The sequence below is a fragment of the Protopterus annectens genome, chromosome 5.part0, assembly GCF_019279795.1.
Source record: "Protopterus annectens isolate FY-2018-M chromosome 5.part0, PAN1.0, whole genome shotgun sequence".
NCBI classification, from domain to species: Eukaryota; Metazoa; Chordata; order Ceratodontiformes; family Protopteridae; genus Protopterus; species Protopterus annectens.
Window position 1 is genome coordinate 482,004,114 of NC_056735.1, and position 23,458 is coordinate 482,027,571.

A 23,458-nucleotide genomic window follows, 5' to 3' on the forward strand; every position below is an offset into this window, starting at 1 on the left:
AGCTTGTCTGCCATACAGTTTTGCTCTGATGGAATGTAAGATACCTGCAGAATGAGATTGTGCTGTAAAGCTATATCCCATGCTAACGTGGTCAGTCTTTAAAGAGGGTAAGATCTTGCTTGTTTATGTACATCTCTGTGTATTGCATGTGACTAGTTGAAGAAGTCCTGAAGACCACAGATGATTCAGACAGCTGGACCCGTTACATGAGCTAGCATCTCTGTTATATGTTTATGTGCTTTCTTCTGTATTTTTTATCCCAGACACCTTGCACTTTTGTTGCCCTTAACACTGCAAATTCCGAGGTGTATTTAGTGACTGACTTCTTTGAAGTAGGAGGGGAGAATGGAGACTTAGATTCAGGAATATCTGATGCCCCTATCAAGTGATTTCTCATTTCACAAATCCCAAAATGGGAATTTGAAAACACAATGGGTGTTGATGCTCAAACCAAAGAGACTTCAGATACCACTATATCTTTCTCATGTGAATTCTTACAAGAGATATTATGAGAATCATGGATGCCATGATACCCAGAATCCTGTGGTATCACCTCACTGTGACAAGAAGTGTAAGTGGAAAACCCCTGGAAGACCTCAAAATACAGATCTATCTTCTTCCTGTGGAAGAAAAGCTCTTTGTACTGAGGTGTCTATTAGACATCTCAGACACATAATCCTGTGTGATGGAGTCAAAAAAGACTTTTGAATGTTCTCTTAGACTCTCACCCCATGTAGGAGATCCTTTATCCAAGTAAGAGATTCCTGACAGTTTGAAAAAGTCTCAGCAAAGATAAGTATGTCATCTAAATATGGAAATATGCAGATACCCTGTAGTCTGCAATGGACTATGACAGGAGCTAGTTTGTGAAGACACTTGAAAAGGGTTGCCCTCAGGATAAGGCAGATAAATCATAATCTGACCCAGACACACAAAACCTTAAGAAACACCTGAAATCTGTACGAATAGGAAGGTGATGTTATGCATCTTTTATATTTAAGTTTACTAAAAAAAAAACTCAAATGAGGAAGAAGGGGTAACAGGCTGTGAAGTGAAAGCAATTTCAACTTGGATACTATCACAAACTGATTTAGAAAAGAAAAATCCAAAACTGGTCTCCAGGAATTTTCTTTGACACTAAAAATGTTTTTGAAAAATAAACTTTAGTCAACTGGGACTAAGAATAGTTTCTATTGCCCCGAGACAGCATATGATGTACGACAGGAGGAAAGAGAAGAGTTTGGTTAGGTGGATGAGTAAGATCCCCTGAAAAGGAAGAATTTCCTCCCAATGCTATCTGTATCCTAGATGGATCACCATCAAAACCCATTTGTCTGGAACTGCTGCCAGAGAAATAAATGGAGATTCAGAATTTCTGGAAGGAGGAAGGGACTACCAGGGTGAAAGGGATGGTCAAGGTACCTTATATAGTAATTCTGCCTTGTTTTAGTGTCCTTTGTCCTTTGTTCTGGAGGTGGGGGGGTCCATCTTTTACTTTGGAACTTCCCTTGCCATCACGTTAAACATCTGCTTACCAGCATTCTGTTGGAAGTGTTCATTTTGTTTCTTTCCAAAGCTTGTTAAAGGAGCAGAAATTCCCTTGGAAAATTTACAGACGGTGAGCTGAAAAAAATCTAAGCTATTCCCTGAATCAGCTTACCTCTCTCATCAAAAGTTTTGATAAACTCGCTGGCACAGAGTCCAAAAACTAATATTCTATTTAAATAAGAAGAATTAAAAATTTCATTTTTGATATCTTCTCGGAGGTTCTGAAAACACAGACAGGAAAACCTCCTGAAAACAGTACCAATGGCAATAGCGCTGGAAGCAGTATCTACAAAGTCCTAAACTCACTTCAAACTATGCGTAGTGACCTTAGAAACAGAAGAAATGAGACTACACAAGGTAATCATCTGGACCCACTAGAGTGAGTTCTGAAATGCAGAGACTGAATGGCCAAAAATAATGGACTTGCATATATTAAGTCCAATATGCCATTTCTCAGAATACTCCCTAGATATATGGGGATTTCAGTGTTGGCATACATATCTTTGGGGTTGTGGGGGCTTGCCCCTTACATGTGGATGGGGGGGGCTAAAGTTTTAAGAAGAGAGCTGCGCTTCTCAGGGTTTTTCGCCTTTTCGGCACTTGGCATTTTCAATGCTAACATTTCAATAGGGAGCCTTACCCAAACCACATTTTTCCTCACAAGAGTAGACTGTAGCAATAACATTCCTCCAACTGTCACAGTCAGTACAAACTTTAACATATGAGCCTGACAATTCAGGACTCTAAAAATCAAAGTAGTGCAAACATACACTTGTTTCCAAACTTATCAATAGCTTTACCATGCTTGCCTGAAGGCAAAGGAATAGAATTAACAACATGCTTGGCTGCAGATGGATTAACTAAAGCTATAACTGCTGGGTCAGGTCTGAGATTAGTGCAGAAAAACTTGAAGGACTGATGAAATTTGTACACTGTATCTGTTTTCTTATGGTCAGCAGATTGGCTGTCAGGGAAACCACAGCCTATGACAAACTCATCCACCAGTGGTGACAGCACTGGGGTGATTGAGTAAGCATTCTGGGGATTTCAGTTGTAGCAATTCATATATTTTCTAAGGAACTAAGAAACATCAGTGTTCTCTCATTGAAAACAGGGTCTCATTCTGGAAATATTCTCAGAGAAAGAAACTTCCTCACATGGAGATGCACGTACCATACTATCCTCAGAATCTGAATCAGAAACCTGAGGCAAGAACGCTGCATCAGTCTATTCACATTCCCCTACAGATTCAACATCTTAAACTTCTTTGGGGAAACAGGAATCCCTTTTCTGTTTTAAAAAAAATACCTTACAAGAGGGATCGATAGACTGCATAGGACCCTGAGCCAAGCCCAATTTCAGAAAAAACTGATGCAGGAGAGGTTAAATGTTTAGTTTACTGTCTCTTTGTGAAAGTAAAGTTAGGGCAAATAGACCTACTATTGCCAGCAACAGCTTCCCCAAGGATAGGCACAACATTCTGGCTAAGCAGGGATATATTTCCTGCCCTTTCTCCCATGACCAACAAAATTAGATCTCCCTTGTCTACTGAATGGACCCCAACAGATGTAAAGAATGTGGCTAACTCCAGGTCAGTGTGATTGTACGCATGACACAGAGGGATCCAAGGGAAAAGATGACTGGTCGGATGAACCAGCTTTGGCCACAGAAAAGTCACCCACCTTTGTCTGTACCAGTTTACCAGCTTGTTGTGATGGCAAGGGCTGCTTAGTTCATTTTTTCTTTTAGTGACTGGAAGAAGGTTCCATTGTCAAGCTGAAAATGGTGTTTCTTTCCTGGGTAAGCTTAGCAGTAACAGTCCATAAAACAGGAAAGTAGCACAAATGTCATCTTTTCATACAAATAAACAGTAAACAGCATTTTAAAACTTTCCCTAGCCCCCAAAAAGTAAAATAAACAGCTTCTCCACAAAAAAGTTATTTTAATAACTTTTTACAACAAAAGTATAAAAACGCACTCCCATTTAAAAGTATATAAAAGTAACAAGACAGTCAAGAAAAACACTTTTCTGTAGTTTTAAAGTAGTTGTTTTTCACAAAAACGTAGTTTAAACAACTGTGAAAGTAATGTGGAATGTTTTTCTGTGAAGGAAATGTATCTACCCAGCAATGAAATATTAGCTGACTGTCAATCATCGAAAGCCCACAGGGCAGTGCTCTTCTCAGTTGCAGGAAAGCTCTGTAAGGCTTGGTGCCGAGACTTTTCTATTTACTCTACTCAGTTCAGACCTCAGTACATGGAAGGTGCCTTGAAGCTTTGGAAGCAGGCCAGCTGTTATATCCTATGCAAGATATAACCCATATAGCTTAGGGTACTGCAGTAGTGATCGATATGAAGAACATCAACATTTGCTTCAGACCGGAAAAAAAATACCAATGGATGGAACATATTGTCTGTGTTCCAATTGAAATGACTGTTAGCTCAAATCAAAGCTTTACCACTGTTGATGTGCAATGATCATGGAGTTATAAAGGTTAAATTACTGATAGATAATTTTGCCAAACTGAAATCTAAACCAATGCACAGATTAATACAATGATTATATGGAAGCAAAGCAGACACTATGTAAAGCTATTACTGGATAAATTAAGTGGAAAAAAACTGCAGAATGAAGATGATAAGTTTTGAAATGAAAAATGTTTGAATGCAAAAAAAATGTTTAATATCAGGATCAAGGCAAGGAGGGTATATTTTCATAAAAAATAGATTTTTGATTAAGATGAGAGAGAAAAAATATAATAAATGGAAATGAGGTTGAACTATAACACTGAAATCTGAAATAAACAATGTTGGACAGACAAATTAAACAGTACGAGACAAGACAATACTGAAGAAAATTTATTTTGTGGTCTACTGGTTCTCCCACCACTTTTATGGCAGGCAGATGAACATGGCTGTTTGGCAAACTCATCTGCATAATTGGTCAGACACAAACCCTTAACATTAGCTTTGGCTTTTGTGAAGTAAATGCCAAATAGGAGTAGCCAAAGGACTATGCCCTATGGTACACTGCTCTAGTGATAAGTCTTTTGAAGAAAGCCCACCCTACCTTCCTAGGTTGTATTTGTAATCCAATTTGCTATTCAATGAGTTACATAGGGACTGATATTTAGCTGGGTGAGTTTATTTGTGATACTTGAGTTTGGGATCGTGTTGAACAACTTAGAAAAGTCTAGATATGATGTGTGTACTGTTTTACACTCATTCAATGGTTTAGTAACTTTCACTTGCAAACATTCTTTTTATACACTGTCTCAACACACAGTCATCATTGCAAAGTAGATATGGCCTGCCCTTGAAACATCCAAACTGAGTTGGGTCAGGAGTATGTAGGTAACTTTTAGCCCTAAATATTAATTCCATAATGTTCCTTTTCACAGTCATATAGCCAAGACTGGTCAGGCGTATGGGTTTATAATTAACTTGGCCCACTGAAGCCCCACCTTTGTGCAAGGGAATGACTGTTGCTTTTCTATATTCAACTCATCAGGCATGAAGCCTGTTTTGAGGCTGATATGACTATCTTCTTTAGGGGCTCAGACAAGTTATGCTTGAGGCTGACCAGTAGGCAGCCTGGTATATTATATGGCCCAATAAACATAGCCTTCTGAGCTTTAGACAGTGCCTTGAGAACTTGTTTTGGGGTGATTTGAGTGGGAGGGTGTTTTTCTGCTAGTAGGTTGGTTATGTCCTCTGCGTCTGAGGATGTCATTATCATTTACTATTAGCTCTGAAAAATGCCGTACATTGTTTCTAACAGTTTTAACATAACTAAAGAATGTTTTCTGGTTATCCTTGACCTGGGTGAATATTTTTACCTCATATTTAGCTTTGGTTGATTTGAACAAAGCCTAAAGTTCCTTTTTAGTTTTGCAATGATTTTGCAATCTTCAGAGTTGGATTTATTTCTGTGTGCACTAATGTGATCTTTTATTATAGAGCCTGTTTATATTGGGGTTTCACCCCTTGGATTTATTTTTTAATTTGGCATTTTATTTATTTCTGAGGAGGACAGATATATCCAAGCAGCTATTTACATGTGCATGACATTTGGAAGTCAAGGATTCTGCATAAGCAGTCAGTCATGTCAGTGTGAATCATGTGCAGTAGCAAGTAGGTACTGGAGCATGTAGTCTGAATGCAGGAGTTGTTGATTATGTTATGTCTGGAAGCATGCATTTGCCAACTGTGTGACCCTTAGCAAGATTTTTAATCAATTCTTTTGTACTGAAATGGGTCAATGAGATAAGTGATCTTTACCAGCTAACAAACATTTTTTATGTAGTGCTATGTGAGTGATGTGAATGTAGTGGTTTTGCCCAGAAATGTTGTGTGTAAAAGTACAGTACCAAAAGGGAGCAGATGTAGTGTAATTGTTATTGCTTTTTGGAGGTTTAGGTACAGCATGAAAAAGCTAGTTATCACAATGCTCTTTTTTCAGTGGCAGTAATGACCTCATAGTTAGTATACCTGTATAAAGTTGTGTAGGGTGGCAGACTTTGCTTCCTTCATAAAACAGTGTTGAAAAGGTGATGCTTGAATCCACATGTGCTATTTATATATGTAAGAATATGCATAATCAGCTGCAAGCATATGATTAATCTGTGTGGATGAGTAGCATGTGTATTTCCACAGTACATTGAAACATGTATAAAAAAATAATGTTTGCAAGAGAAAGATCTTGATGAAATAGTTTTGAAGTACATTTTGGACATCCTACACACAAACACACACACATACATATATGTAACAAATTCAGTCACAACAACACATTTTAGTAGGTCCAAAACATATCTTTGAAATTAAGACCTTTTATAAGATATCTCACTTTTGTAGACAATAATGATGAAAAGGGAGAACAAAGCAAAATAAAAAAATAAAGCAAACCAGTTATTTCAAAGGCTGCTATAGACATTTTTATTAGAGAAATGTTCAGCCTGGTTCTTCCAAAGGCTTCATGTACAGTTTAAAAATAGTTAAAAATAGATTGGATAAATATTGCAATGAAAAGCTGCACATCTTATGAGCCAAGACAGCTCATATTTCATGTCATGAATACAGGTCATGTCAGGGTAATCTAACTTGAGGGTTATACGACTCAGTTAGTTAGGAAAGTACAGTTGTGTGAGCAAAGTTACTATAACATAACAGCAGATGTCTGAATGATCACTGCTTATTTAGCCTTAGCTGTAGCCTATACCAATAAGGCATAGTGGGCTCTCTCTGTGGGGAACATACTCCAGGAAAAGAAAGGTTATGTTACTGCAGTGGATAACCTTGGTGAGGCTCAGGTGGAGCACTGTCTTCAATGCCAATGTCCATACAAGCACAAAGAAATGCTGCCAGGATAATAAAGGGAACTGAGTACAAGGAGTGCTTCTGGAAGCTAAATATATTCTCAATTGAGGAAAGGCAAGAAAGAGGAGATATGTAGGTGCACAAGATATTTTTAAGACAGTGAGTTGGCATATAGTTCTAGATGAAAGACAATGATAGGAGGAGAGACATGCCTACCAGATTAGAAATACAAGTAAAACCTAGATACTGAAAATTACCCTTTCATGTGAACAGCAGTAGATAAAATGGCAGGTTGTTTATTTACTGGGTAGGTGGGATAAGCAGAGGAAACTTTTCAGCTAAGACACAAGCCACAAGACAGAAAACAGGTTATATAAAATTTGGAGATATTCAGTAAAGGGAATTAGTACTTTACAATGGATCTGGTCTATTCACATCAACAATACATTTTAACAAGCCCGAAATACTGTTTTGAAATCAAGATCTATTTTATGATATGGATTTGACTTCCCACAAGCAGCAGTGATATTCCATGTAAAATTTCACAATGCCCTCTACATCAGTAAATTCTTCCTCCATTTGGTTGCACTTAATTATACGTTTGTAAACTTGACCATGGACTGTACGACTTGACCATGGACTATACAATGTATTCTAAAGTAGAAACAGATCATCTTGAATAAATGCCTTACCTGTTATTATTTCCATCAATGAAAATGATATCCCCTGAGAAAGACAAAGGCTTTGGTGACCTAAAAGTGATACAGCAGGTTATTCCACCAGCCTGCTCTTCGGCTGAAACTGCAATAACATTGCCATTTAGGAACTGCACTGAAAGGGGATCAATAGTGCTGCCATCTTCAAGCTGTACTTCTGGAATTTCAACTTGCAGTGTTGTGTCTCTGCAGTACAATAAATAACTGTATTATTCTATAGCATTATGAATGTGTAATCCAACTCTGCAACCATATTCCGTATGAACAAACTATTAACATACCAAGCACAAGTTAACACTCCAAACAAGATGTTCAATAGACATTCAGTAGTACACTTAACAGTTACTTAATATATGATAAAATAATAAAGAATTATTTTCATGATTTGGAACATCTAGACTGATATACATGATATTGCACTGATGCACTGCTTATAATCCACTTTTTCACACTCTAACTTTTTACAAACCAAACTTTTCCCTAAACACAGGCTATGAGATAGCAGCATAACATGCTTCACCTGTATATTCTAAAGCCTTGTGTGTGAATATTTTTGGTAAACATAATAGATATTCAAGATACTCTAAAGTAGACTACACAGGACCACATATACTATGACACAGATTTATTTTCAGCTACTTCTTCTTTCGGCTTTTTCCCGGTTAGGGGTCGCCACAGTGGATCAACTGTCCGCTCATGATTGGCAGTGGAGTTTTTACGGTGTCGAGTTGCCAGCCTGGCGCCCAACCTTCCACAGAAGGCGCACACATGCACACACTCACACCTAGGGCCAATCTAGAGTGTCCAATCCACCTACAGCATGTCTTTGGGATGTGGGAGGAAACCGGAGCACCCAGAGGAAACCCACGTGACCGCAGGGAGGACATGCAGACTCCACACAGAAGGCACCCCAGCCGAGAATCGAACCGGAGATCCTCTTGCTGTGAGGTGGCAACGCTAACCGCTGCACCACCGCGGCCACCCAGATTTATTTTCAGCTACTGCTATTCCTTATTTCCCCTTTTCCTGATGAAAATGCAGGTAGTTTGTTTATTTGTTTACCAGTATAGGGCGCTGATCATTATGGATCAATTTCAGGGCCAGCCTGGATGGTTAAAATGATATAAAAATGTAAGGATTCAGATGAAAAACTGTTAACTGCAATTACCATATCAATACTATGAATCAGCTATAAGGTAACAGTTAAAAGACTACCAGTAGCAGTGACAGTATGAATATAAAGTGGCTATTTACAGTACACACAACATTTTAAACCAACCAGAACTAGAAGCAGCAGCTTGATCCTGAAGGTTATGTTGATAAAGAAATTATGAAACTATATAGATGACTTAGGACTAATTCCGTATTCCACCATGTGAGTAAAAGATAAGGAATGGTCAACAATAACAACAATAATTGTAATTGTAATAGCTCTACAAGACAGAGAAAGACAGAAAAGTGTTCATTTCTTCATCTGATTTTAAATTAATTTTAACAGTCGGTATCTGCTTTAGCTAAGGTCTTTAAACTTATATTTGTTATTTCAGTATATAATTGCATTGCATTTTTTTCTGTTTTAAGTGGTCTAACTTGTTATTCTGCCCTAGTTTCAATGTTGTGTACTGAGTGCATGTCACGCTAGTTTTAATAAAAAAAAAATGCTGTAAAATTACATCTTGTCTTTGTACAATTTTATGTATGCGGGCATGTGAATTAATGATATATGAATATACAAATCATATGTTAATTAGGTGTCCTTGATTTTAAGGTCCTTCAACCCTAACTCTCTCATCTGGAGGTTAAGAGGTATGCCCAGAGTTAATCCTGTCAGTTTAATGTACCAGCACTTCCCAACAACTTCATTAGCCAGCCTGATTGAGATAGGTAACTTGAGACAGTGTAAGAATTGTCTCATGTTGTTTGACGATCATCTATTACTCAAACAGCATAACACAGTGTGTAAGTGATGTACATATGTAATATCCTTGGAGGGAAAAATCTCACACATAGTAAACTCAAAGACCAAAATCGTCAGCAGTACATCACACCCCTCCAAGGCAATCACAATACATAATCCATCATATGCTTAAATTCTAAACACTAACTTGCTTAAACCTCAAAGACCTCCAAAACAAAATACAGGCACAGAGCACAGTCAGCATATTAAGCCTACTTCTTCACATAGCACAAGGAGTCCCAAAGTCACAGATGCTGAGCCTGTAAGACAGGCATCAAACCAACCAAACAAAAGAAAGAGTGATGGTTAGTTGCTTGTCCAGTGCCAGGATCCATCAGATCAAGCATGCTCTCAAGTCTTTGAACAAGTACCAGTATAACCCTGTCGTAGTTCATGCTGGTGTCAATGACATGTGCTGAACCTCAAGGACCAGTAGCAAGAACAGCCACTACTGCTAATCACCAGAAGTATTTATAACACAAATTCCAGGAGTATAAGTTCGTAAATGAACAATTCCTCAAGTCCAAAGATCCAGGAGACCACACTGTTTTATTAAATAAATATAAATTCTATAAATTTTATGATGGGGCTCTCAGACTATATAATCAAAGCAGGCCATAAGCCTAGCAGTGAGCACCATTCTACCTTCTCCAAGGATGAGGCCACAATACAAGCAAAAACAACTTCAGAAATTGGCTTACTTTTTGGTGTAATTCAAACAGGATCAAATATTTATCAGCCTGGAAGAATACGTTTCACAGACCACACTGCTTTGCCAGGGATGGCCTGCATTTGTCCCTTCTAGGATTTTGATTATTGGCAAAGACATTGCCCTTCACCACAGTGCCTTTTTTAGGCAATGCCAACCTGATAAACCTAACAACATAACAAAACAAGCAATGGAAAATGTGAAAGTGTTACTGATCAATGTTAAGAGTCTGAAAAAGAAACCTCACTCCCTACAAGCCCTTCTCACTCTGGAAGACATTGATGTCTGTGTAGTGACTGAAACATGGTTTAAAATAGCACAGAGCATTCTGGCTGTGCAGGGCTATAGTGCCTTCCACACATGTAGGCCAGCTATGCAGAAGATAGTAAAGAAAGTGGAGGTGTATCAGTCTCCATTCATAAGAGATTCACATTAAGGCTGGTACAGCAGTATGGTGCACTAGAACTTCTTCATGTCCAAATAACAATCATAAAGGCCCCTTACCATATCTTAGCTATAAAACTCCCTCTATGACAGAATAAAGTCACAACGCCTATCTACAAAAATTAGAATCACTCAGTATTAAACCCAATACCACTTCCCTACATGATCTAAACTATCCAACTCTGTACTGGGAACATCACACCACCAATAGTGCACAAGCATGGAGCTTCCTGGACTTTGTCAATACAAACGTCCTGGAACAATTAGTCAGAGTACCCACTGGTGGGAAACATATCTTGGATCTTGTCCTTACTAATATAGGATAATCTTGCACCATTCCTTGAATATCTCCATCACTTGTTAGGTCTGACCATATAAGCAGTCACCTTCGAAATGAAACTGAAACCAGCGATCCTTTCCACCCAGGTCTTTTAGAAATTTTTTTAACACAAACTACCTATTCCTAAGTGATACACTGGCAAGTTTCAAATCCCCACCAAACGTAGTCAACTTCACTGAATATGCAGAAATGTACACAACCATACTATGCCGTGTAAACCGCTGCATAGATACAGCTGTACCCCAAAGAAACAAGTGCAGGACAAACCCCAGAAACAAACTCACACAGTGGAACCATAATATCAACAAGCTTTGTAATAAAAGGAAAAAAAAATTACCAAAAGTAAGAAGAGTAATTCCCAGAATGTTAGAGCCCTTGTCACTAAAATAAATAATTTAGGAGCTTAATAAAAATCCACCAAAGTCAAGTTTGAGACTAAAATAACTACCCAAGCCAAAGACATCAAAAAGGCATTCTTTAGCTGTTTGCAATCTCAAAAGCACAATGCAGCAATTCAGTGAGCTGATTGTGAACAATGTTACCTTCACTGAGACTGAAGAGATAGCTAACCTACTGGCCATTAAATTTAGCTCTAATTTTACCCCTCTCTCTCCCATCTGTCTGTCCCTCAAGATATTAACAACTCAGGAGCTTTATAAAATCCACCAAAGCCAAGTTTGAGGCTAAAAATGTTACCTAGGTTAAAGACAATCACAAGCAATTTCTTACTTATGTTCATAATCTCAAAAACACAATGCAGCAATGTGCTGATCTGATTGTGAACAATGCTACCTAAACTGAGACTGAAGCTATAGCTAACCTACTGGCCGATAAATTTAGTTATAACTTTACCTCTCTCTCCCCTCTGTCTGTTCCTCAAGATACACTTGAAACTGGCTCACCTCCAGCTATTAAACAAGACCAAGACCTAAATGTGCTTTCAAAAGCTAAAAATACTGTATTGATGGGTCCTGATAACATCCCTGGATGCATCTTATATAGCATGAAGCATGATTTAGCCACACAGGTACAGTCATTCCTCTGTATAAGGGAGGACCTTCCACAGACCCAAGGAATTACAGACCCATAAGTGTGATCAGCCTCATATATAAAGCCATGGAAAGATTTATCATGGACTTAATCAATCAGGACATAGAGAAATTCCAAACAGTAGACCTGCCTCAGTTTGGATTCATCAAGGGCAAGTCATGCTCAATAAACCTGCTGGATTTTTTTGAAAAGATCACCAAAGCAATAGATGATGGTAAAATGGAACTCACCACATATCTCGACCTGGCCAAAGAGTTTGACACAACTCTGTACTCATGCATAGAAGTAAAAGCTAAATAAACCTTTATGTCACCCACTGGATTGTGAATTGGCTCAAAGATAGGATGCAGATAATCAAAATTGGGGAAGTTACCTCTACAAAGAGACCAGTCACCAGTGGAGTCCCCTAGAGTTTGGTGCAGGGATCTCTCCTGTTTGGTATCTACTTTTCTGAACTAAAAGTCAATACCAAAGGGCTCTGGCTGACTAAGTTTGTAGATGACTACAAGCTAGGAGTGGTTACTGAATCCCCAGATTCAGCAGATTAGCATCCTGCAGGAAGGTTTGTCTCAAATAAATAACTGGTGTGAAAATCCTGGTCTGAAGTTAAATGCCAAGAAATGTAATACTGTATCTTTTTGGAAGTGATCTACCCCAGGGAACTACCACATTTACAACATGCCCCTAAGAGGTGACCCAGTTGTTCAAGATTTGGGAACTTATGTGGACAGTGCTTAACTTTCAACTAACATGCATTTATTGTTGTAAGAAAGTCCTTCAATACTGCACAGCTTATAAACAAAGGGATTGTGTCTTGATCTAGGGGATTTCATTGCCCTCCTTTACTAAACATTCATTAAGCCAGTTATTGAATATATATATATATATATATATATATATATATATATATATATATATATATATATATAAAATGCCCTTTTTGGCACATATCTGACCAGACACATCCAACAATTGAAACACCCACAGAGATACTTTACTGAAAGGATACAAGGCCTAAACAACATGTCCTACATGGATCGACTCAAAACCCTGTCACTATACACAGTATCCTACAGACTGTTAAGAGGGGACTTGTGTCAGGCATACAATGCATTCTCCAACACATTACTGATGGATTTACTGTACATCACCACATCAAATGGCATCAGAAATACTCGATCTAGGGATCTAAACCTCTTCTGCAACATCAACAGAGTCTTTGGAGGGACAAATATATTTTGCAGAAAATATTACTGCTATGGAACAGACTCCCTATTCAAATAAAACAAAGATCATCCTTGTCCATTTTCAAGCACAACCTAGATCTACAGATGGGAAACAGAAACTTTATCCCAAGACTGCCCTCAGTACTGCTAATGGATAGATGCAGCTCCTAAATGCTTTATTCCATGTATGGGTCCCCTCAAATTATCTATAGCATCATCCCAAATTATTCTGATTAGGGGTAATACTGTATATAATTATCAACCATGGGATGGGCAGTGCCAATATATAACCAAATGGGATAGGTTATTTCAAATACAAAAAGGGAAACTGTCTAGACTTAAAATGGCTTAAAAAGGCAGTTAGCCTAGTACTTACCTATGAAAAAGGTCAAAGGTATAAGTTAGAGCAATAAAAAAATAAACCTGTAAGGCTACCAGTGTCCATGTTAAGTAGCATATCGCTAGGAAGGATCCAGAGAACTGTCACAATGCTCCTACTTGACAGAAGGCATGTTGTTTTAGGGAAAGGAGGTGGTCTTGCTGTATCTAGGAGCTGAATTAATTGTACATGATTTTGTTCTAGGATTTTATCCAGGGTACTTTAGATGGAGATGGGATGGACATTAGGTACTTTAGGTTGTTTTGGCTGAGGTCTATCAAAAGCAGTTTTCCATAAAGCTAGTGACTAATTTTGAGGTCAGGGAGAGTTTGTAGATGAGGAACGGAGGTCAGTAATGTGCTGCCTGCAGCAGAATATGAGCCAGTACCATAGGTTGCCTGTCCAGTAGGTGCATCTAGCGGGGTCTGTTCCAGCAATGGTTCACTGTCTTGAATTAGATTCATTTAAAGTAGAAGGGTGGGAGGTAAAGTGATGGTGATGGTGGCTAATTGGCAAAAGAATATTCAGTAATTCTTGAAGGAATTAATTTGTGGTCAGAGTGGTAGCCTTAAGTGTATTGGGTGGTGTTTTAGGAGTTGGTAGTTCTTGGGGTTTAGAACTAGACAGGAGGTTCACTTACACTCAGAACTTTTTGGGTGAATATACTAGGGAGAAATGTTTGGATCTGCATGGTTTAACTTTGTGCCTTCTAATAGAAAATTTAGCAAGGTTTCAAAAAAAGGTCAATCATTCCTGAGTGTCTGGGTTTGGGTTTTTCCACTTATGCTACATTTCATCACAAATGTATTGAAGCTGATTTAATCCTATGATCAACCAATAATTGTTGTTGTGTTTGAAGAGTTTTGTACTAACTGGAAAAAAGTATGTAGGAAGTCATGTGTGAGAGTTTCAGCTGCACATACTGGGTCTTGAGAGGAAAGTTTAGGAAAGCAGTCTAGGGTGGTGAGGTGGGTTTTAAGTCATGTGGTTTTTCTTTAGACCTAAAGGAGATCAGTTTAGGGAGAATGTTTAACTGTAATGTTATTTATATTGAATATTATGGAGTAGTGGTCACTCACGGAGGTGTATGAATGGTAATGGAGAAAATATTAGAGGAGTGGTTGGTGATTATGAGGCCAATACATTTGTGGTAAAGACATAGGAGGTTTGAATGTGTTGGCTATTATATGAGTTGGATTAAATCCAGACCTACTAAAATGTGGTTAAGTTATTATCGGAGGCTCTCAAGAAGCTGAAGTCGAAATCTCCAAGTATCAAGAGAGTTTTCTGTTTGGGGGAGGTGAAGATAATATGGTGAATGAAGGCTTGGAATTGTTGAATTGAGGTGGCAATAAATAGGTGACAGCAAATAAGAGGTGGTTGTTTTTGTTTGATGGAACTTTTACAAGTAGTCAGTTGTGACCAGTATCAGATGTGGTGATGCTTTGGGCAATTTCTGTAACCTTTAGGTGGGATTTTAATAGATGTAGGGTGCCCCCTCATTCTGTCAGCAGGCTTGACAGCAAGAGGTAGCTATAATCAGGGGAAGTAGTGCTGAAGGTTAGGATGATCATTTTTGAAACTGCAAACAGATCAGAGGAGCAAGTGTTGAGAAAGTAACTTATTTGGTCAAGGGTGCTCCTGATGCTGTTGGAATTATGGAGTTCATAGGAAACAGAAGAAGGTTTGAAGAGATTTAGGGTATATAGTATTCTGGTTTTGATTTTATTTTGGATTGAAGCAGAAGTAAGATGACAAAAATAAATTGTAACAGGAATTGTGGTAACTTTACCTGGAGGAAGGTAAGTTTGGTGGTGGGGTGAGAGCAGTAGGAGATGGGATATAGGACGTGGTTTAGGGGGAGAGGGATGGTTGTTGAGAAGTTTACAGAAGTGGTTATGACTGTGTGGGCATGGGACATATACATATATATATATATATATATATATATATATATATATATATATACACACACACACATATATGCATGATTATGTAGGGAAATACATATATACATGATTATGTAGGGAAAAGAGAGGAGGTAAGCTTGAAGTGAGGGTTTGTGTAACAGTTTTAAGATATTTCATGACAAAAGGTGCACCGTTATGATGAAGTGGAGTACAGTAAGGTCATTACTCAAAAAGAAAACATGAAGGAGGGGTTTTGAGGAGTTCAGTGTGGCAAAGATTGTGTAACAGAAGTGGTAGTGTGGATGTAATTGAGAAGGGTATGGATTAATTGACGGGATTAAGAAGATTGTTGTACAGTCATTAGTTGCACTTATGCAGAAGAGCTCAGTGATGAAAGTCATTAGGTACTTAGTAGTAATAACCTGCTGAGTGGATCTAATAGGTAAAGGTAAATATACCCAACAGATAGATAGACTAAGAGTATCAGAGAGGATTTGAACACCTTGTATGTTTGAAGTTGAGAGTGTCTGAGTAAATATCTGTACAAAGATGGGAGGAGTATACTATATAATATGCGTCAGTTGTAAATGTTAACAGTATTAAGTAGGCTAGAGATAGATATATGACTATCTGCACTTTTACCTGGCTGCTGCGTGCCCCTGAACCTTGAGACACGCTAACAAACTCAATCTCTCCACAACCTTGCATTAAGTGACCTGCCTGGCTTTTAAGGACCCCTGAACCACCTCAAGCCTTGCCTAATTGGACCATCCTCTATTTCTGCTGCCCTGTGCTCCCACCTGACTGTACTGAACTTACTAACAATCTCTCCACAACCTTGCATTAAGGGACCTGCCTGGCTTCTAAGGACCCCTGAACCACCTCAAGCCTTGCCTAATTGGACTAGCCTCTATTTCTGCTGCCCTGTGATCCCACCTGACTGTACTGAACTTACTAAGTATGTTTTACAATTGACCCATTTTGAAGGCTAATCTTTTTAATTTGTCTTGTAATTACACTTTATAAAGTAATTTAGCCTCCGGGTCAGGAAAACCAGCAGCCAGTCCCCTCTCCCTGATTTTAGTCTCTTGAAAGATTTACCCCTCGCTACATACCTTATCCTTCCTACCAGCTGATTCTTTACCTGGCTACCTGCTGCTACTTCTTTTCTGCCCACTAGGTGAGAGTGTACTCTAGGCTTCATGCCCTTACTCACTCCCCTTATTCTTTCTTAGTCTCTGCTCACTGCTCTTCTTTTTTTTTTGCCCCCTCTCATTCCTTGGCCAGTAGCCTGACTTCTCCCCCATCTACCTCTTCTTCTGTTTCTAGGCTGTACTTTCCTCTTCTGCTACCTACTATAAACTATAACGCTCCATAGTTCCCCCTCCTTTCTGTCCTACTCCTTATCTGTTCTTCTAGCAGCTACTTACCTACTTCACTACCTTTCCCTGGGGTTCTGCTGCTCACTGATTGTCTCTGCTGACTCCCCCTCTACTTGCTCTGCCATCTCGTACTACCTCACTCTTACCTGAATCTTAATATTCCTACTCAAGGGGATTACTCAGTCCCTCCCTTATCTACATGCCCCCTCTGATGCTGCCCCCTCCCACTGCTCACCTCACTTCCTACCCTGAGGACATATAGAGCTGAATCCTTCGTGGTGCCTTCCTTTACTATCCACACTTTTACCTGGCTGCTGCGTGCCCCTGAACCTTGAGACATGCTAACAAACTGTAAGTACAACTTATTTCCCGCTGTTACTGAATATATGTGTCTTTTGACCCTGTACCGCCTCTGAAACATTATAATGATTTATTCTGCTGAGCTAATCGTATGTTTTGTGCGTCACCTGTGCAGAAAAGACAAGAGTACCTTGCATTTCTAACCTGCTATTGTATCTCTGCCGAGATCTCTCTGATGTCATAGTATGTTGTGAATAGCGTTATTAAGTGGCATATTCTTTTTGTGATTTTACTATTGTCTCACTATTTTTACTTGCCTTCAATTAAGAAATGGTAGTATATTCTGTGTCCTGACTAGCTTATATATAGAACCGCTAGCAGCAAAAGTAACCGTTTTATTTATGGCTTCCTAATGGTTGTATCGCTTAGCATTTTTTGGCATATCTCTTCATTCTAACCTGTTTAGTTAATGATAATTATTAAATTTTTGTGTCCATTTTATCTGGAATGGTGTTTAATGCCAGCAGCTACTTCACCTATGGTTCCTCCCACGTGGTCTGCATTGCGCAGATTGTAAAACGATCATCCCGGCTCTAACCAGTTCATTATAACCGACTGCATAACCATATCTACTAATTTAACAAAGGGCAAGGGTAGGATGTTTTTAGTTGCGTGCTTATCCATATGTCCTACATTAGTCGGGGAAAGGAAACGTAATTAACTTTCTGCTCCGGTTCTGCTTATAACTGGTACTCATTTTTTTTGCACAACTTACCCCTGCTTATTGATACTAGGTCAGGACCGGCAAATTTGTCACATGACTGAATCGGACTTTAACGTCCCCATTGTTTCTTGATGTTACCTCATCTTCGTCTGCACTGTTTGCAGAAGTTATGTCCCTGTATTTTCTAATTATTTTTTACTCATACAACTCTAGATAGGGGCCGCTAAATGTGGGAAAGCTTGGTACAACCTACTAACAGCCCAACAGTTTTCCCTCCTGTAGCTAGGTCTGTGCTGTAGTAGATAAGACTACTTCCTTAAGTACCAGTTATTGGGTCTAAGTGGGTTTATGCCAATGCTCCATGGGAGATAATACCTGCATACCAAGTAGCTGCTACCTATATCACAACTTTGCGAACTTCCCTGGCATATTTTTAATTGTGTAATAAGAAATTTGTGTATATGTTGTTGCATGCCAATACTCCCTGGGAGTTAAGACCACATACCAAGCAGCTGCTTCCTGCTTCAGAACTGGTGAACTTCCCTGGTAAATATTTACTTTTATAATACAACCCCTGTGAGGAAATGTCTTTTTTAAAGGCAACTGCAAATTAGTAATTGTCAGCTTTCCTTTACTATACTTTAACAGGTTTTAGATTGTCTGTTCTGTTGCTAGATTGAAGTCCTAAACCTAGTCTTAGAGCAATTCTGTTATAAATGTATAATTAGTATTTTTTACAGACTTGTAGAACTGTGGAAATTACCTTATTGTATCTGTACACTTAAGGTTCTTTTTGAAACTGTATCACTTTTTTAAATACCCTTTCTTCTTACCTTTTTCCTTCCTAGCAATCTCTCCACAACCTTGCATTAAGGGACCTGCCTGGCTTGTAAGGACCCCTGAACCACCTCAAGCCTTTCCTAATTGGACCATCCTCTATTTCTGCTGCACTGTGCTCCCACCTGACTGTACTGAACTTAGTAAGTATGTTTTACAATTGACCCATTTCGAAGGCTAATCTTCTTAATTCGTCTTGTAATTACACTTTATAAAGTAATTTAGCCTCTGGGTCAGGAAAACCAGCAGCCAGTCCCCTCTCCCTGATTTTAGTCTCTTGAAAGATTTACCCCTCGCTACCTACCTTATCCTTCCCACCAGCTGATTCTTTACCTGGCTACCTGCTGCTACTTCTTTTATGCCCACTAGGTGGCAGTGTACTCCAGGCTTCATGCCCTTACTCACTCCCCTTATTCTTTCTTAGTCTCTGCTCACTGCTCTTCTTTTTTTTCTGCCCCCTTTCATCCCTTGCCCAGTAGCCTGACTTCTCCCCCATCTACCTCTTCTTCTGTTTCTAGGCTGTACTTTCCTCTTCTGCTACCTACTATAAACTATAACGCTCCATAGTTCCCCCTCCCTTCTGTCCTACTCCTTATCTGCTCTTCTAGCAGCTACTTACCTGCTTCACTACTTCTCCCTGGGGTTCTGCTGCTCACTGATTGTCTCTGCTGACTCCCCTTCTACTTGCTTTAACCCGCACCGTTCACCCCATGGGCTCACTCCGCTCCTCTACCCTACCCCCAATTCCCACCCACCCTCAGTGCTGTTACATTTACACATTCTTAGCCACACCCACTATACTCCTCAGCCTATCATCTCACACCATCAATTATCTACCCTTCCCTTTGCCAACTCTATACTTAATCAACCCCTCCCTACTGCAAGAATACAATAATCACTGTACTCTACCTCTATACCCTCTGCTACCTCCCCCTTTAGTAACCCCCTATCTATTCTATCATTCCGTATCCCACAGTTTTACTTTATCAAACACTCTACATAACCTCTCAACCCTATTAACTAAAATGATCTTCTTTCAGAATCCAAACCTGAAACAATATATTCTTATTACTCCTACACTAATCTTCTTAGCATTACCCTATGCTCTAACCTTCTACGAACATGTCTCCCTAACTTATAACATACCTCCCCACTATCAAACTCTGCCTACCACACAACCAAGCTCCCTCTCTCATAGCAACATAACCTCATCATCAATCTACCTATTCCTTAGATTTCATAGATCTTCCCATGTCACTTACATCTACAGTAAGAATACCTCACTCAAGTACTCTAAATAAAGAACCATATTAAAACATCCCACACAACTTCTTATCTCATGGTGATATCCATCCAAATCCTGGCCCAAATTCACATATCAGCAACATCCCACAAAAACAAACTACTAAGGTTGTCTCTAACCCTATAGAGTTAGTGAACTCTCTCAGAATAGCTCAACTCAATATTCGCAGCATTAACAACAAACTCAGTCAATTGCATGCTCTTTTACATGTACATGCATTTGATATCCTTTGCCTCACGGAAACCTGGCTTAAGCCCTCTACACAGGATCTAGAAATAACCCCACCTGGATATAACATCCTTAGATGTGACCGCACTTCCAAGAAAGGTGGAGGTGTAGCTATACTATATAAATCTGAACTATTACTCTCAACCTTTAATGTGTTACCACCCTCTATCAACAATGCAAAAACCCTCTCCATCAAACTCCAACTTAATAAATCTAAATCCATTTATATTATTTGTACCTATATTCCTCCAGGAAACAACATTAACACTCTTGAAAACATTTGTAGTAGTCTCTCCACCATTCTACCCCAAGAAACAATTGTGCTTGGAGATTTTAACATCGACTGGACTACTTGTAACTCCCCCAATCCTACCACCCATATTAATCTTCATGGCTTCTCTCAAATAATAAACTCCCCCACTAGAATTCATAAACCTAATAATAACGAAACCATCCTTGACTGGATCCTTATAAACAGTCATCCTGGAACCTATACAACACGAACACTACCAGATGACATTAGTGACCATGTTCTAACCTATATAACAAAGCAAAAGCCTCATAGTCCTAAAAATAATACTTTTAAATCCTATTGCTCAAAGAAGCACTTTAAAGCAGAAAGCTTTCAAAGTGAACTTAAGGCCTGTGACTGGTCACCACTGAAACTACTCAAACTAGATGAAGCTGTTTCCTACTTTAATACTAAATTCCTAGAAATCCTAGATCTCCATGCCCCCCTGCGCTCTTCCCGAGTTAGGAGCAAACCAGCCCCACGGCTCACAAAACAAACCAAGGAAAAAATATTCCTTAGGAACAGAATATGGGCCAAATGGAGAGCCACTAAGAGCTCTACAGACCAGCTACTATATAAACAACTAAGAAATGCAACTAAAAAAGACATTATCCTAGACAAAAAAAACTTTTATCACCACCTTCAACAATCTCACCCAAAAAAACCTCAAAAGTTCTGGTCAGGCATTAATAAACTTCTCCAACCAGGACATACCAAAACTCCAGCCCCATCTTCTATTCCCAACAATAATCCCCTACTAATAGCCAATGCCTTCAACAATGACTTCACAGAAACTATTATAACTCTTGCAAAGACACTACCTCCCACACCCCCCAACCCTTTCCAAAACACTAGCAGCCCAGTGCCCTCCTTCCATATACAACCCGTACCAACATCCTATATCTGCAAACTTCTTCAGAAGCTCAAACCCTGTACCCCATTCTGCAGACCACTTACCACCTGAATACCTCCAAATAGCAGCCAAAGTCATTGCATACCCAATATCCATCCTTATTAACAGAACAATCACAGAAAGTAACATCCCATCCATATGGAAAGTCTCTCACATTATCCCATTACATAAAGGAGGCAAATCCACTGATATCTCTAATTTCCGACCAATTGCACTACTTTCCCCACTGGCCAAAATAATGGAAAAATGTATTCACCACCAACTACTTCAACATCTGCTCCAAAATAATCTACTGGCCAACTGCCAGCATGGCTTCAGACCCTTTCATAGCACAACTACCGCCTTGCTAACCTTCACTGACTGTATAAACAGGAATTGAAATAACTCCCTATCTTCTGCATTATTCATTGACCTATCAAAAGCCTTTGATATGGTTAACCACGACTTACTAATCAGTGAGCTAAAAGCCCAATCTCTTGATCCAACCAATACGTTGGTTTACATCCTATCTAGAAAATAAACAACAAGCAGTACTCTGGGACAACAATCTCTCCTCACCTATTCTCGTAAACATTGGAGTCCCTCAAGGCTCTGTTCTAGGCCCTCTTTTATTCTCCATTTTTACTAATAATCTCAACACTATTTTTCCTAAAGCCACCTGCATACAATACGCCGATGACTCAACTTTAATCTGTACAGCTAAGTCATCAACCTCACTTCAGACCTTGACTCAAACAGTATTTAATACTGTAGAAACATGGTTTATCCACCATTGCCTCCTCCTAAATCCAAAAAAAAAAACAAATTACTGCTTTTCTCTCCCACCCAAAAATCACCAGAAATCAACTTTACAATTACCTCTAACGATGGAACTACTATTACCCCAGATACTAACACACGTCTCCTGGGCATAACCATAAATAATAAACTCAGCTACGACGACCATATCAATAACACCATCCAAACTGTTAATAAAAAAACTAGGCTCCCTGTACATAACCATAGATAATAAACTCAGCTACGACGACCATATCAATAACACTATCCAAACTGTTAATAAAAACTAGGCTCCCTGTACATAACCATAGATAATAAACTCAGCTACGATGACCATATCAATAACACTATCCAAACTGTTAATAAAAAACTAGGCTCCCTGTACATAACCATAGATAATAAACTCAGCTACGACGACCATACCAATAACACCATCCAAACTGTTAATAACAAACTAGGCTCCCTGTACATAACCATAGATAATAAACTCAGCTACGACGACCATATCAATAAAACCATCCAAACTGTTAATAAAAAACTAGGCTCCCTGTATAGACTCAGACCCTACCTCACACCACTAGCGAGAACCTCTATTGCCCAAACTCACCTCATTTCTACCCTTTTCTTTGCGTCTGCTATATACACCAACCTATCAAAATACAACATAAACAAACTGGAAACTAGCTATAACAACATAGCCAGATTTGCCACAGGGAACCCTTTCAGAACCCACCACTGCTACAACCTCAAACAACTAGGATGGTCAGAGCTACAAAACCAACTACTGTATAATCAACTTGTGATCACAAAAAAAATTCTTCATCACCCAAATAACATCCCAATCCTCACTAACCTGATCACCCCATATAAAAATCTTTCAACACTTCGCTCTGCAAACAAGCTACTAATTTCTAATATCAAATCTAACAATAAAGCGGGGGACTCACTATTTTTACCAATATTGTGGGCAAAATCTGGAATAACCTTCCTATTACACTCACATCTCACTCATCAACATCTCTCTTCAAGAAACACCTAAAAGAACATCAGCAACTACTCTGGCTCTGTCCCTGTTCGAAACCAGACTGAACCATAGTTCATCCC

At 39.0% G+C, this 23,458-nt stretch overlaps 1 protein-coding gene across 1 annotated transcript in view; it reads right to left on the reverse strand.

Annotated features, from left to right (window-relative positions):
* CFAP47 (cilia and flagella associated protein 47) overlaps positions 1-23,458 on the reverse strand; it is a 7,413,452-nt gene that overhangs the window by 4,670,940 nt on the left and 2,719,054 nt on the right. Inside the window, exon 25 of the mRNA XM_044071840.1 lies at positions 7,560-7,769. Within this exon, the coding sequence (XP_043927775.1) occupies positions 7,560-7,769 (210 nt within the window). The remainder of the gene's footprint in view (positions 1-7,559; positions 7,770-23,458) is intronic.